The sequence below is a fragment of the Lonchura striata genome, chromosome 1 (genome assembly GCF_046129695.1).
Source record: "Lonchura striata isolate bLonStr1 chromosome 1, bLonStr1.mat, whole genome shotgun sequence".
In the NCBI taxonomy this organism is placed as follows: Eukaryota; Metazoa; Chordata; class Aves; order Passeriformes; family Estrildidae; genus Lonchura; species Lonchura striata.
This window is the reverse complement of record NC_134603.1, coordinates 34650311-34665208: the sequence shown is the minus strand read 5'-3', so window position 1 is coordinate 34665208 and position 14898 is coordinate 34650311. Positions and strand designations below refer to the sequence as shown.

The 14898-nt window shown below is 39.0% G+C and overlaps 1 protein-coding gene across 1 annotated transcript in view; it reads right to left on the bottom strand.

Moving 5' to 3' along the window:
- Window positions 1-14898, bottom strand: part of CPA6 (carboxypeptidase A6) — a 79305-nt gene that overhangs the window by 30686 nt on the left and 33721 nt on the right. Inside the window, exon 2 of the mRNA XM_031503736.2 lies at window positions 12937-13012. Within this exon, the coding sequence (XP_031359596.2) occupies window positions 12937-13012 (76 nt within the window). The remainder of the gene's footprint in view (window positions 1-12936; window positions 13013-14898) is intronic.

Genomic DNA, 14898 nt, shown 5'->3' with positions numbered 1-14898 from the left:
AACAGTGAAGTGTTCAGAATATGCCTCCTCAAACAGATCAAAACAAAAGCTTTTCCAGCTTCATGCACCTCCTCAGACTACTATACATTCCCAATGTATTAACTCCTATCAAGTCGACGAATCTTTTTTATTTTGCAAGGCATTTTCTGTGTTGACTAAAGCAGCAAAAAAATATGCTAAAGAGATATAGAAAGCATAGCACATACCAGTGTTGTTTGCAAAATATACTCGAGCTTTATTCTTGATAATAAGCTGATCAGAGGTCAATAACAGGCCACCAAGACAATGAATACGCAATAATTTTATATTAAATGTCAAAACAACAGGATTAAGATAATCAGGTTATTACAATCTTGTAAAAAATGATAGCTACTGAACCACTATTGTTATTGTGCTATCTCTATCTGCACATATGTAAGGGATGTTTCTTGTCCATTTTTACTTACTTTTGTTGTCAAATCTGAAATACACTTGGAAATTTCAGACCGAGACATGAATTTTTAAGAAAACAAGAAAATTTGCAAATCACTTTTTCAAAGGGATTTGAAACTCAGTGTTCTGCAACCTGTAGTTAAATAGTGTACCAGCACATACTCTTTAACAGAGGTGAGCACAGTTCCTCCTCAGCCAGTGTGAGGACAGTGGAAAGAACACAAGTCAACACAACCCTTTACAGAGATTCTGGATATTCACAGGAGATTAAAAATGGGAGTTTCAGCAAAAATCTCTGTATCAACATGACAAAGAGGTATGTCAAGATCCACAGGCCTTAAAAATACATTTGTGAGCTGAATACAAGGAAGGAAATTGATACTGACTACACATCCACACATTTCTTAAAGAAAATCTAAAAAGGATTAATGCTTGATAACTTTGTCTTTTGGTTTTTTTGTCTTGTCTTTTCTGTTTTGTTGCAATCAGCTGTGCCAGGCTGCACTGATGAAGCTGTTGATACAGCTCATGAGTGTCCACTGCTTTCCTGGTATCTTAAAAGATTTTTATAATTTATACTTTAAAATCTTCTCGCTACTTTTATGCCATAGAAGCTATTTGAAAACCTGGTCTTGTATGGACCTCATTTGCAAGAGGGCAACAGTCTTGCAACTGGGAGATTACAGGAAGACAGGTTTAGTTCTCACCATTTCTCAAATGACCCTGAGTGAGAGTACTCTAAGAGGACATCTGATGCTGAACCTGGTGCTACCTCTTCTAGCAATGGTGACCTCAGCTCAGTTAATCCAATTAAATGCCTGCTACTTTGGAAGGAGCAGAACTGAAACACAGGACCAGCCTCTTGTTGCCAAAACCACTCTTTGTTTCATGCTGCCACAATATGGTCTCTGGATCCAAGTCATACTGGTGGGTGGGTGCAGCATCTTTTGAAGTCTAACACCAGGACTGGCAAAGTTCACAGGGCTTGTGAAGCTGACAGCAGCTATGACAGATGGTCAGTAGAAACCAAAGTCATGAATTAAATGGTGCTAAATGCTGCTTACAAATAAAGATCATCTCACTGCACTAACACCCTATGTTTGTTAGTTTATCTGTCTTTCATATTTTGATAACTTATAGGCACCCAGTGAAATTCCCCCCTAATTCAACAGGAGTAATTTCCCACATGGTTAATATGTGTGTTTGACTTTTAAAAATACACTTGCCATATGTGTATTTGACTTTTAAGATTCATTCCTAAAAAATATACATCAGAAAGGGTAATTTTGTTGTTCTTAGAGTAACAGTCTATCAATCAGCTCAGCTTGAGCCATCTTCATAAAAATAAAAACAAATTGTTACATACAAGCTAAGAACAACAGAGTGAAGTGTCTCCTGGCCAACTGTAATATCTAAGCACACAAAAGTGAAATAGAAAAAACTCCCCAACAAATTGCAACTGATACACACCTGAAATATGTCTTCATTCTTGACAGTTACTCAGGATTTATTTTGGTGAAACTCTCCATCACCATGGAGGGAATAAACCAACCAATATTCACACTATTAGTTATAACATCACCAGGATCTTTAACTTCTGAGGTAGTCTATTTGTTCCTCACATTACTGCCTATAAGTGAATATCAAAAGCAGAAGCAACCTTCTTTTAACTAATGAAATCTGTGGCATATTGCCACTATCCTCTTTCAGTGAAAATGCAATATTTCACTCCTGGCATTGTCCTGGAAGTGAGACAAATAAATCCCATATTTAGCATGCAAATCATTCCACTTCATCTCAGTTCCCTCTTTGGATAATTTGGCTTCCTTGACTCCCACTTCTCATCCTTTCCAATGTAAAGAAAACAATTGGTGCTTCTCTGGGAGACATTACCTGTGCTGTCCAGAATACCACTTCAGTCACTGGCTGGATTTTGCCTTACAAAGCATTTAACAAGAAGCACATTTCTCCAACAGACATCTTATATATATTGCAGATGTCAGCTTGTCCTTGGTGTGACAAGTACATAAAAACTGACAAACAGAAAATGGATTTCAGAGCAAGCATGTTTGGACTGAGGAAGTCCACCTACCCTCTACTCACTGTCATCTTCAGGACACTTCATCATTACATCTCCCACAGATACTGAGGGTCTTATTGAAGTCATCACTCTTATTTCAACATCATCCCTCTCACAAATATGCCTTGGATTTCCATGCTGGGCTATGCTGGCTAGTGAGTGGCAGTGAAACTAATTGCTGTCCTACCTTCTTCACTCACTGTGGTGGGGTATTGTTACCCCACACACTACACATGAGACTTTATACAGTATTATGGAGTGGTATGGGTGGTATGATTTGCTAGGTGGGAGAAAGATTCTCCAGCTACAAAACAAACTGATGCAGAAATCCTACAAAACTGTGTACAGTGTACAGCCAAATACTTGAACCTCAAAATTCACCTGGTATCTAGAGGCTAAAGGAAAAGCAATATGCTTTCGAGCATGCTTGCAAACCTAAATATTCTCATGTCCTTTGCAGAACACTCTTATTTGGACACCTTTTCTTGTCTTTCAAGCAGCAGGTTGCCTTTTAAAGGTGTTGGGATGTTTAAAGCCTCTGGATAACAAGCAGAGCCCAGGCAAGATTTTTCAGCAAGTTCAGACTTGGGACCAGGAGAGCAATTACTCAGCCCCTGCCACTCAAGTGTGACCATGAATATCTGTTCTCAGGCTCCCCAGATGCTCAGAGAATGCTCTTTCTCAGAATCTCACTGGAGGCATGAGCATCCTGACTTACTTTCTATGAGGAAAAAATGGTATGTAAGAGCATACAGGCAGATCTCTTTTTCCAACGCATTTAAACACATTACTGCTTTATTTGACAAAGAAAGTGTTAGAGATTATTAATTGTAACTACATAAAATGTAGTCTTTTTTAACAGCCTGTTCTTTTTCCAACCTCACTTGTCCCATTAAAGTCCCTGTAGTTCAATTTTTTCTTAGGAAAGCCAGGTTTCTTTGTAGGCAGTTTATCTTTAAACTGAGGTCTCAAAGACAACTCAAATAAATCTATCAGCTCTTACTTGGACACCTTCCAAGGTATAGCAACCCTGAACTCATTAGTCATGTCTCTAGGTTTTGGTCAGTACAGTGATGAACAATCAGCACAAAGCAAAAGGACAAATATTCTAAATAGATTTGGGTGCTTAACTAATAGGATTCAGAATTTCTTCCAAAGTTAAAATTATGCAAATAATTTTCTGAGAACACAAACACTTTATTAGTATAATCCTACATATCACAAATGGTGTACAGAAAACTCTTTTGCTCTGCCAAGAGAGAAAACAAAACAGGAAGATTTTTATTCACTAGCTCAGTTTTCCTCCAGCTCATCTCATGCCCATGGAAAGGAAGCCTGGGAAGAAAAGAGTCTCACTGTTTTTCCCCACAAACACTCTTATGGTTGCATAAATCCTACAGTCTTTTTTTTTATATTCAAGTCACTGAAATAAATCCCCAGCTTCTTTAACCTGTGGGTTAGGCTGGTCTGTGAAATTAAAGACATTTTCTTGGGCAGTAGCCTCCAGTTGTCCCTCACTACCTCTTCATAAGCAGATGTTTAATTTCTTCTTCCATTTAGCCTCAAAGGAAGATGCTTAGTGCTCTCATCAGGTCTGCAATTATGTATCAATCAAAAGAGATGACTGATATTTGTCATGAAAATAACTAGAATAACTTTGTCATAACTTAAATTTAGTATCTGGAGAAAATAGCTTGTGATTTATCTGTGTTATTCCCCAAGAAGACAGTAATTTTGTTATATGTTTTATTACTTCGCAATTCCAGTGTTTATTCCTACTGAGTTGTGTCCAGCAATAGATGTGCTAAAGCTGGCCTTGTCCTTAACATCACCATGGATGGATTTCTTTGAGAAATGCTGTCAACTGTAAAGTTCAGAATATAATTATTGTTATGATGCCATTACTTGGCATTTCTGAATCTCTTGTAAAAGGTAATGTGCAGTCAATAATGAAAGCAGGGGTGCTCTTTGCTCATGGGCTCTTGGATATAAATGGGAAACGTGAGTTTTCCATTTATATCCATGTACACATGTGAAGATGCATAAAAACCATAAGGAGTCATGAAAGTAATTAGATAAGTTTTCAATTATAAATGCAATAGTAGAAAGCAGAGAGTAGAAGTAGAAATTGCTTTAGCCTTACTGATACCAGCAGAGGTCTGACCACCTGAGATTTTATCCCATAATACGTGGGAAACACAGTCACTTACATGTGTGCACGTGCACAGTGTGCAACAGAATTTCAGACTTCTGTTGGTACATCTGAAAAGAAAGAAGCATGCAAGAATGACTCTTGCTCACTCTGACACTACTGCATAATTACAGCAGTGCTGTGGTTTACCTGGAAAGTGCCGAACTACTCCTCTTGAATGTCTTCACCCTTGCAAATATTTTCAGCACCAGGACTGATTTCATCCTCACTTGCTTCTGCCAATTAAGGAACTTAATTGACAGTTCTGATTGCTAATCAGCTTCAGCTACTCTTTATGTGCTGCAAAATGGGCCAGTGGCAATCCAGGGTGGAATTCCCTGTGCTTTCTAAAAGGACTTACAAGGAGGTCCCAGTGCAAAGTAATTTAGGTTTCCAATTGAGTGCACTAGACATTTTACTGGCTCTAACTTTTCAGTATTTATTTGCTTTTCACAGAGGCTGGTAAGAGTAATTGTGCCAATAAATTGGGAATGATTCATGGGATTGCAACAACCATAACACTGGCAGGAACAGAACATAAACAATGCACAGCTTGAAGTTTTGAGTTTTGCAAATCTTTGTGGAACTATAATGAAGTAATGGTCTTCCCATTCTATTTACACTAGTATAATTTTACACAGGGCTCTACATTGAAAAGAACCTGTAGGCTATTCCTCAAGAGAGTCACTGAGATAAAACTCATACCCAATTATATAGTAACTGAATATCCGTTCTTACAAGTACAGATGCCACTGAGCTAAGTATATTTGAAAGACGTGAAAAAGTCTTTAACAGACTCATTAAAAAATAGCCAAACCCTTCTTTTGTTTATTATTAAGCTATTTATAGCTTGGTTCAAATTGCAGTTTTTTCTGCACCTCATGGGAAATAGAATAGTAAGCCCTGGATTTGATTCTGCTTCCACTGGGGGTGTGCTGATGATTTGTTGAGCTCAGGCTGAGGCTTCCTTGGAGAAAGCAGATTCCTTCCATCTCAGAAGTCCATGCTTTTTGTGTCTTGTGAGGACAATACTTTCACTACCTGGGCTATTCTGCTCTATCTTGTGATAACATTTTCCTTCTGAGCCTGGCAAGTGGTTTCCAAACATGTATTTTGATATATTGATAAATGCCCTCTGTTGTCACCTGATGTTCCTTGTGTATCTGAAATATTCTAATATCTGACTTGAAACCTAACCATGAGCTAGGGTATAATCTAGACTGAAAACTAAAGCATCTAAAGCATAATTTGCTGTAGGTACAAAGTAAAATACAGGCAGTCCTGGCTGCTGAGCCAGTTCTTTCCTTCTGCAAATACGAATAGCTCCACTTGGGCTGACAGGCTTTCTTACTACATTTTCAAACAGGCTTTTGTCCTCTGAAGCCTTTTTAAACATTTTCCTGTGGAGGTGTAAACCATCAGATTTATAGCCAAGTGATCTTTTCCCCCTATGAGACATTTTTTCTGATTCCCTGAACTGCAATGACAGGATCAATTCAGGAATTACAATGGATAAGCAGCTGCTGTAAGGGCTAGAAAACAAACAAAGGGGAATGGAGTTCTGGCTTCAAGGCCTGCTAGGCTGGCTCCTCCCAAAGCTGAAGAAGTGCCTGGCTGTGCCCAGGAATTTCTTTTATAAAAACTACTGAAGAATGAGTGGTCTAACTCTATTATGCCAGGAATGTTCACAGAGCAGGTTTTTTTTGCTACCTATACAAACAGTCCCAATGCCAGTCAGGCGTTATGTGATAAAAAGTGCTTGTAGACCACCAATGGAATAGAAGTTATCACTCAAGGCTCAAATGAAGTGCTACTTCAAAAATAACACTTACAAAGGAAAATTCCAGAGCACATAAACAGAATCTGTTGCATCAGTGGACCTAAGAAAATCCCCGTTTCTTTGCAAAGCACTTGGGAATGTGACATTTGTTTCTGTCAGTCAGGTCCAACAGAATTAAAACCATGAAATGGCTCATAAATCAGCAACAGGCTCCTCAAACTGTCTTCTGAACAATAAAGAGTAGGAGAAAATAGGCAGTCATTGGAGAGATGTACAAAGCAGAGGGACGGCAGATGGACAAGAGGAGGCCTGGGGAACAGAGAATGGGCAGTAACATGAATGTTACTGTGGTACTATCATCCTAAATATTTCTCTTTCATTTGTTGATTACTGCAATAATTTGAAAATTATTAGAGTGGAACACTGAACTTGCAAAAAGATATTTCTGGTATTAAACACTAAGTCAGGATTAAAGATTTGTAGTATATATATAAAAAGATAAATTATTTATAACACTGAAGACTGCAAGAGAAAATGTTAAATTCAAGACTGGCACCTGTCTTGAATTACATTCAAGACAGCAGCCAATCTAAAGCTGGACAGCAATCGATAGCTAGGAAAATAAATAATTCCCTGAGTTTGCACTTGAATTGTCAAAGTATTTGCTGCATATTAGTCCATCACCACCTTATGAAAATGTTCCTCAGCACTGCTATGCAATATACTTGTCATACATGTATAGTATACTTTCAGACTATACATCTTCCATGAAAGTCAAGTCAGGAGCTCCACCATCATTTATCTCTGTCATACTCAATGTCACGTCTACCCCAGTGGGCTTTGACACAAGGTCTGTGCCAAATGTGTCTAAGCATGTGGGGTGGTGCTGCTGGTAGGAAGCACAATTACCAGGGTCTTTATTTTTCTTCCCCACAGAGACTGATAGAAATGATGTAGGAATATGCTGGAGACAAGAGATACTGCTGTACACATTCTGCCAGCTGCTACCTACCTCTGCCACTCAGTAAAAACCAGAAACTGCTATCTCCTGCCTCAAAAAAGAGCATGGCTCTCTGTTCCCCACTTGTCTCATTTCTTCTGACCTCAGACATGTATTGCGCTAAGAAACCATCGTATATACAGTAATGCATGATGCACGAGTTTCTTGAGAACTTGTTCTGGAGAGATGTAGTCCTACAGTGAAGGGCTGGTGGGGAGGCACAGGGAGCTCTGCTCAGCCTGGCTGAGACAAGACCAGTCAGGGCCAGAGCCCCCCTCCTGCTGCTTTGAGCTGGAATGCAGCTGATCTGACTCAGTATATTTAGGCTTCTATATTTCTTCTTTACTGTAGCTGAGTTTATTGGTTAAATACATGCACGTTCAGGCAACTTTACAAAACTCACAGCAGAAAAAATTTTATCTGTAGGGCTGGCTATTTTTACTGGCAGTGCAGATCTACATGCTATGTTCACCCTACCAGGGAAAAAAAGCAATATTCTGTCACCTCAAAATTAACAGAACCAGCCTATGAAGGAATCAATTTATAATAATGATTAATAACAAAGTACTGTGGGCAATGGAGCTACAGACCAAAACTAATTTGTGGAAATTACTCAGCAAGTGATTATGACTAATGTGATTTGCCACTGGGCAATTCATGAACAAAAGTAAAATGTGTGGAATGAAACATTCATTATCGATTATTCACTCAGTATAGACAATGGCATTCATACAGTAGCAGAGCCTGGACAATTTGGGTAGAATTCAGGGATTTGTTACACCAAGCATTATATGGACTCTTTTTATTTTTTCCCTTAAAAAGCGGGGGCAAATATCCCTCCTAAGGAGCTCCAGATGCTAGGTTTCAGATGTTCTTAGGGACTACACCTTCTGTAAAGGTGTGTGAATTAGCCTTACAGCTCAGGTATTGGTAGAAGAGCAGTCCTATTTGACACTAAGAGGTTTCCATGTTGACTAAAAACTCTCAGTAGCCCTTTAAATTCTTATATGAATTTTGTGGGTTATGTTTTGGCTCAACTGTCACTGTCCAGGTTAATCACTGGGGACACATTCTAAGATACTTCAAATACATCAAGACATATAGCCAGTTCCGAGATGATCCTTCAAGGATGTCTCTGTAGTTTCTGTAGAGGCACATTTGGGAAAGTATTCTTTTGGTGTCTGGTGCTTTTCCCAAAAAGGATGGACCTTGCTGAATTATATGTCATTGGCTTCAGCACAGCAAAAGGCAGAGCTCTCACCACTTCCTTCCCCACTGCCTTGGTGTTACAGCAGACTGTAAATGACAAAATCTACTGAGGAAAAATGAGAGTAAGGACAGTAATTAAGAAGCTGGCAGATAAAATAAAATGAGTGAAATGACACATTGCTGTTCTTTCACTGCTGGTTTATTTTCTTCTTGGTTCTTTTCCCTTGGTCCAAATCAGAAGACAATAAGGAGTGGTATCTTTGCATTTGCTTTATTTTCTGCCTGACACCAAAATATGTTGCTTTTGCAATAGGATCATCAGGATTATTTTTTCAAGCTTCTTTGTGATAATGCCCTTCAGAAGCATAGGGTTGTTTGAACTGAACAGAGAGAAGTTTTTTCTTATAATTCTTTGGATTATGAGATGTACGTCAGAAGAAAAGGGTAAGTCACTCTGCCTTTCAAGTGTAAATTTAAAGGCAAAAGGAAATGGCTGGAATGAGCACAGAACCCCACAAGTCTACAGAAAACCTCCCTCCACAGGAGGAGGAAGCCTGGGATGGGAGGGATTTTGTTCCCTTTGCCTTGTTACTACAGATGGTCTGTTCTGTGCAAAGAAATCCTGCAATAGGCATACAATCCATTTGTGCAGAATCTATTCTGTGCTTGCACTGTCCTGGGAATTTATTCAAAATATTTATGTTGTGCATGGATCTCACCGAGGTAAACTGGCCTCCCCAAATGACTTTTGCACCCCAATGGGGACTAATCCCGACATTCCTAGAGAGCATAACTTTTGGTCCTCTGAAATACACCTCATCACTAATAGACTAACTTTCCAGGGTAGAGAAACACATCTGAATTGAAACCTAAGTGCTTCTATTCTACTCAATTCATCAACAAGTTTTATTTCTATTGAATTTTCTTGTTCTTATAATACTGACAATGGTAGAGAATACTATCAGGTCATAGCATAACTCAGGTTGAAAACTTAATTTTTCACAACTCTGAATAACATTACAAAACTGTAATATCTTGAAAGGATCCTGGTTCCATCTTTATTTCCCCCTTGAGGATAGAATGTGTAAGTAATGTAACAGGTTGGTATTAATTTACTGGTCAAACCAAAATAGATTCAAAGGAGATGTGTCTTTAAACTAGTTCTGGTTTTCTGACTCAAAAATGAAAATATCCAAAGTGCAGTCTTTGTAATTATAGCAATTCCTACATCTCTGTTGACACTCCTGCTCAAATTTCTGTTGTTTGTCAGGCATATTGTGTTAAGACGGCAACAGGACTATATCTGGGGTTTGTTTGCAGCTTATTTTGCACTACTGAGGGTTTTGGGGGTTTTTGTGCACTGTCTTCCATTTTCTCCAGAGCATATAATCAACATTGTGCTTAAAGGCTCATATTTAAAAAACAGAACATAAATCCACTGTCCATTGAATTTCAACTCTGGAAGTCTTGGAGGGAGGGAAGGACAGGGGAGAATTGACATGGTGACTTAAAAATTGCACAACTCCAAATACAGTGTTCTCCAGTGAGGCTGATGACTTCCAGCCACAACTGACTTCTGCTGGTATTGTAAGGACTGGGTATTTCTGAGGAGTGTCATTATTGATCCACTTCTTCATGAGGGAATAACTTGAGATCTTTTTTGTGGGATGGAAATATGATAAATTAATGTTTAACATATTTATTACTTGTTATCCACTTGGGTGTCTCTTCCACCCCATGCAGATGGGCAGTGAAGCAGCTGCAGATGGAAGAGCCCTAAGACCTGACATGCAGCCAAACCCAGCCTGTGTTCATGAAACTGGGTGTCACTACACTCTCTCTTTTTTGAGTCTTCCTTTCAACCTCCTCAGCTTAGTTTCTCATCAGAATCAATCATTTTCTAATTAAGTAGTCAGATTCTGCTGAAGTTTGCCAAAATTTTATTATCCTGCTCTCAGAGTTACAGTATGCCATTATTTAGTCAAATTTCTACTGCTCCCACTTTGATTTGAAGGAATCTCTTTCTGGGAGCCTAAGGGAGCCCTGTAATGAGAAACAGTTACAGGAAGGTGAGTAACCCCTTTGCTTTGCAGGGTTTACAATATGAGGAGAAAGGAAAAACCACATGTGCTCCCTCTTTATGTTCCAACATCCAGGGGGGAGAAATTAATGCAAAAAACAGCTTCCACATGTATTGCTCGGGTTTATGGCTCTGTATTTTCCTAATTGGGAGTAAAACAAGTATCCTTTCTGGGGTGTTACAGTAACATTCTCAGGTGAAGGTCAGGTCCTTAATAAACAGTGCAGAAACAAATATGAGACAATATTCTTTAGGAGTGTTGGGCATTGCAGTGCAGAATGTGGTAATGCATGGCATCACGACACTGCCTCTGTTGAACACTGAAATTTTTCACGCAACATCTGCACAGGCTGGGTGTCTTGAGAATGAGGGTTCCAAAAACAGCATCTTGAATGGGGAACTAACCAAACACACTGTTAAGAAATGCAGATGTGATGAAGACAGCCTCAGCTTTCCTACTTAAAGCTAGTAAGGTGTCAATGTCTTGACTGCTGGAGTATTCACAGAAGTAAGCCTTCTCCTGGGCTAAGGTAGCTAAGTTCTCTTTCTTTAAAAAACACTAGCAAGAAAGCTTCATCATAATTGAAAGATGGAAGGGTGTAAGAGCTCTTCTAACATCTTAGTTTTGTTTCATTTGGTATGCAGACAGAGCCTTGATTTACTTGTATCCCAGATGTTAACTATTGGACTAGAAAATTATACGCACCTTCATTTGTTCCTCACTGAGAAAACAATCATTTATGTAAGGATTCAACAACAGAGGCAGAATTACATCACAGATTGCCTCATAGTTTGCTGGAGTTCAAGGCAGTGAACAGCCCAAAGATTTTGCACATGCTCTAAGTGCTGTGGCACTCAACAGATTGATTAAGCTGTTACTTCCCTCATTCTGCTAGGGTTAGGCTGTTTTGGTGACTATTAATGAAGCTTATTTTTGGAACCCTAGGTGCTGGGAATTTTAAACCTTCTGTGCTGAAAGACACAGACCTGCAGAGATCACTGCATTTGACTTGAGGCTGTGGAGGAGGCTTCCAAAATTGATTGACAGCACTGGGATTACAGGTGTTTAGTTGGTTGGAAGTGTGTAACATCACAGGGTGGAAAACTCAGAATTTGGGGTTTTAGAATACAGTAATAAATATGAAGCAAGATGGGGGTTTTAGGGTGGAGACAGGTTGTTCTTCTTTACCATCTTCTTCCTTCTTCTTCATGGGTTTGGGTGGTATTTTATAATTGGACAGAAAAGTCTGCATTGCAGATTTTGAGTGATCAGTTATTGGGCTAAAAGGGAAAATAATTGTGGTTTCATTTCTTAATTGGATAGTTTAGCCTTAAAAGACCTCATAACAAGAGATAGCCATTTTGTGCCTTGCTAATGAAAGACTGCATTACTCACAGCTGTGAGGCTGTAACACTGATAAGAAACAATAAACACCTGAGTCTGAACATGAACTATTGTCTCAAGTGCCTTCAATCCTGAAAAGGGAGAAAAAGGAAGCAGAGAACCCACAGCCTATCCCTTTCCCACAGTGCCTGGTACAGTTTTTTTTTTTTTGGGACTATAGACCTGGCTTACAGGTAGTCGCCATCCTCTGAGACAGTGGGGCCAGACTGCTGTGGAAAGACTGCCTCTGCAAGCTGTGCCAGCAAAGCAGCATGCTGCAGAGTGCTCCTGTGCTGCAGTGCTACTGTTGCTTTTCATTTGTATCTGCAGAAAAAGGCCAGGGAAGAAAGATTTTTGCTTACTATCCTAGACACTCTGTCATCTGCCTCTGGAAAATTATTCTGACAGAGAGATTCTTAAACTGAAGTCTTTTTCATGTTGCTCTTTGTGTTCACAATTTGAATTAACTCACTGTCTTAAATTACACCATTGAGCAGATAATGAAGCAGCTATGTATTCTAGCAAGAAGTGTAAGAGCAAAGAAAACAAATTTGCAAGTATGGCACCTGCATCACTTTAATGAATTAAGTGTTCTTAAATTTGTCAGGCACAATGAATCTAATACCTATGTTATTTTATTGGTAAATTAGGAATTTAATGGTCAAAGACTTCTTTCCAGATAATAAAATAATTTGAAGTGCCAAATGAAAGGCAAGTCAGAGAATCCACTACAGTCTTCAAAAACGATCATAAAAAGAAGATGAAAATAATCAAACTCACCTTAAGCCTGTTGAATGCAGCCTTCAGGATCTGTGTTTCCCTCTCGCTCTCAGGAACAACTCGTATGACTTTATCACTGCCAATAACAGAAAATTGAATTGGCACTTTAAGACTCCTTGCAGCAGTACAAAGGGACAGTAATTATGTTCAGATAGCTGTAATTGTGCTCTTTTTCAGCACCTATAAAATGTTGGGTTAGCTGGAGCTCTGCTTCTAAACTTGCTGCTGGATTATGCACTTCCATATAAATGATTTGCTCTTTACAGATCAGTGTCAGCTTGACCTTCCATTTACATGCAAATGTTTTGTTCATTCCTTCTAAGTTAAACCATTCAGGCTGACATCTTCCATAATGAACATCTGCCTCAGAACAAAAAAAATATTTTTTTTCCAAAATGATTGATCTGTTTCCGAGGATGAGATTAAGTAAAATACATTGGTATTTTTATGTTTAAACCTTTAATAGACTTTGAAAAGTTCATTGTTTTATGCATTCAAGGGGAGAGTTGACTTGAGAAAAGAGGTGATCTTCATATCAGGACATGCCTTTTGCTTTACCCATTAAAACTTACACAAATTTTGTGAAGTAAATAGCTAGTCATACATGCTCAGAAGATTCTAGATAATAGTAGCTGATTTCATTCACTTTCTTTAACAGAGACCAAAATAGAGTAAGTTTAGGTAAGATACAAGCAAGAAATTCTTTGCTGTGAGGAGCACAAGAATGATTGCCCAGAGGAGCTTTGTATGCCTCATCCCTGGAAGTGTTCAAGACTATGTTGGATGAGGCTCTGAACAGCCTGTTCAGGTGAAAAGTGTCCCTGCCCATGGCGGGCGGGGGGGGTGGAACTAGATGACCTTTAAAATCCCTTCCAACTCAAGCCATTCTACGATTCTGTGATCTCAATGATCTCATAATTTTGCAAACAGGAAAGAAGAAATTGAATGACCCTGCAATGATCAACATCTGTCATGACTGATGGGATGCTGGAGACCACAGACAATAGAGGGGATGATCATGTAACTAAAATATCAGCCACACACAAGAAGGACAAAATAACTTTAAAGTGGCCAGAGTGAATTCTGGCATTTTCCTACATTTTGAGTTTTTAATTTATATTGTTGATAATCAGTAATTCTCATCCAAAAGACATTGGAGGTCATGCATATCTTTATTTCTACAGTTCCATCCAGTAGCCAGAATGCCCTTTAAACAATTTTTTTATCTACAGTTCCTATATTATCTGGGAATTTTAAACAGTAGAATTTCCCTTGACATTGAGAGTTTTGACCCTTAAGTGTCTTGTGAGCTCTCCTCCTTTGCTGAAGGCTCTGAGTCTGGAGGAACCTATTTGGCCAACTAGAAATAGCACTGCTGAGTGTGCCCTTCCTGGCTCACTGTTCTAGGAAGGCTCCCAAGCTGCTGCTGTTCTCAGGCACTAGGTCTTACCTTTCTTAACTGCAGCTACAGCTCTGGAAGGACTCATCTTTGTTGCAAAAATCCTTAATACATACATAGGTAAGCATTAAGTACTGCCAGTTCAGAAGAAAGCACTACTGATAAATTCTGAGTTCTGAAGTGGCTTACCTGTTTTGGGAAATAATTTCCCCTTACCCCCTATTCTTTTTAAGTAATTTCTCTACAGTCAACATTTGGTCCCCTTGGTTAGCCACTGATCCTTTTTTCTGTCTCAGCTCTCCAGTTTTTGTTCTCACCCCTGCTGACAGGTCCCAAGCCTTCCAACTCCTACATGGCATTAAAGCTTTTGGTCCAGTTAGACTCCAGGCTACTGCTGCAATAACACAGATGTACCCACAGGTGTGGACCTTAGTCCATTTGCCTTGTCTGCTGTTGATCTTATTGGACAATTGTTTTATGCCTAAGAAAAAAAATATTTCTGAAAGCTCTCTTGTTATAATTTGGCAGCCCAAAAAATTTAGGAGAAATTACTATGCTTCCAA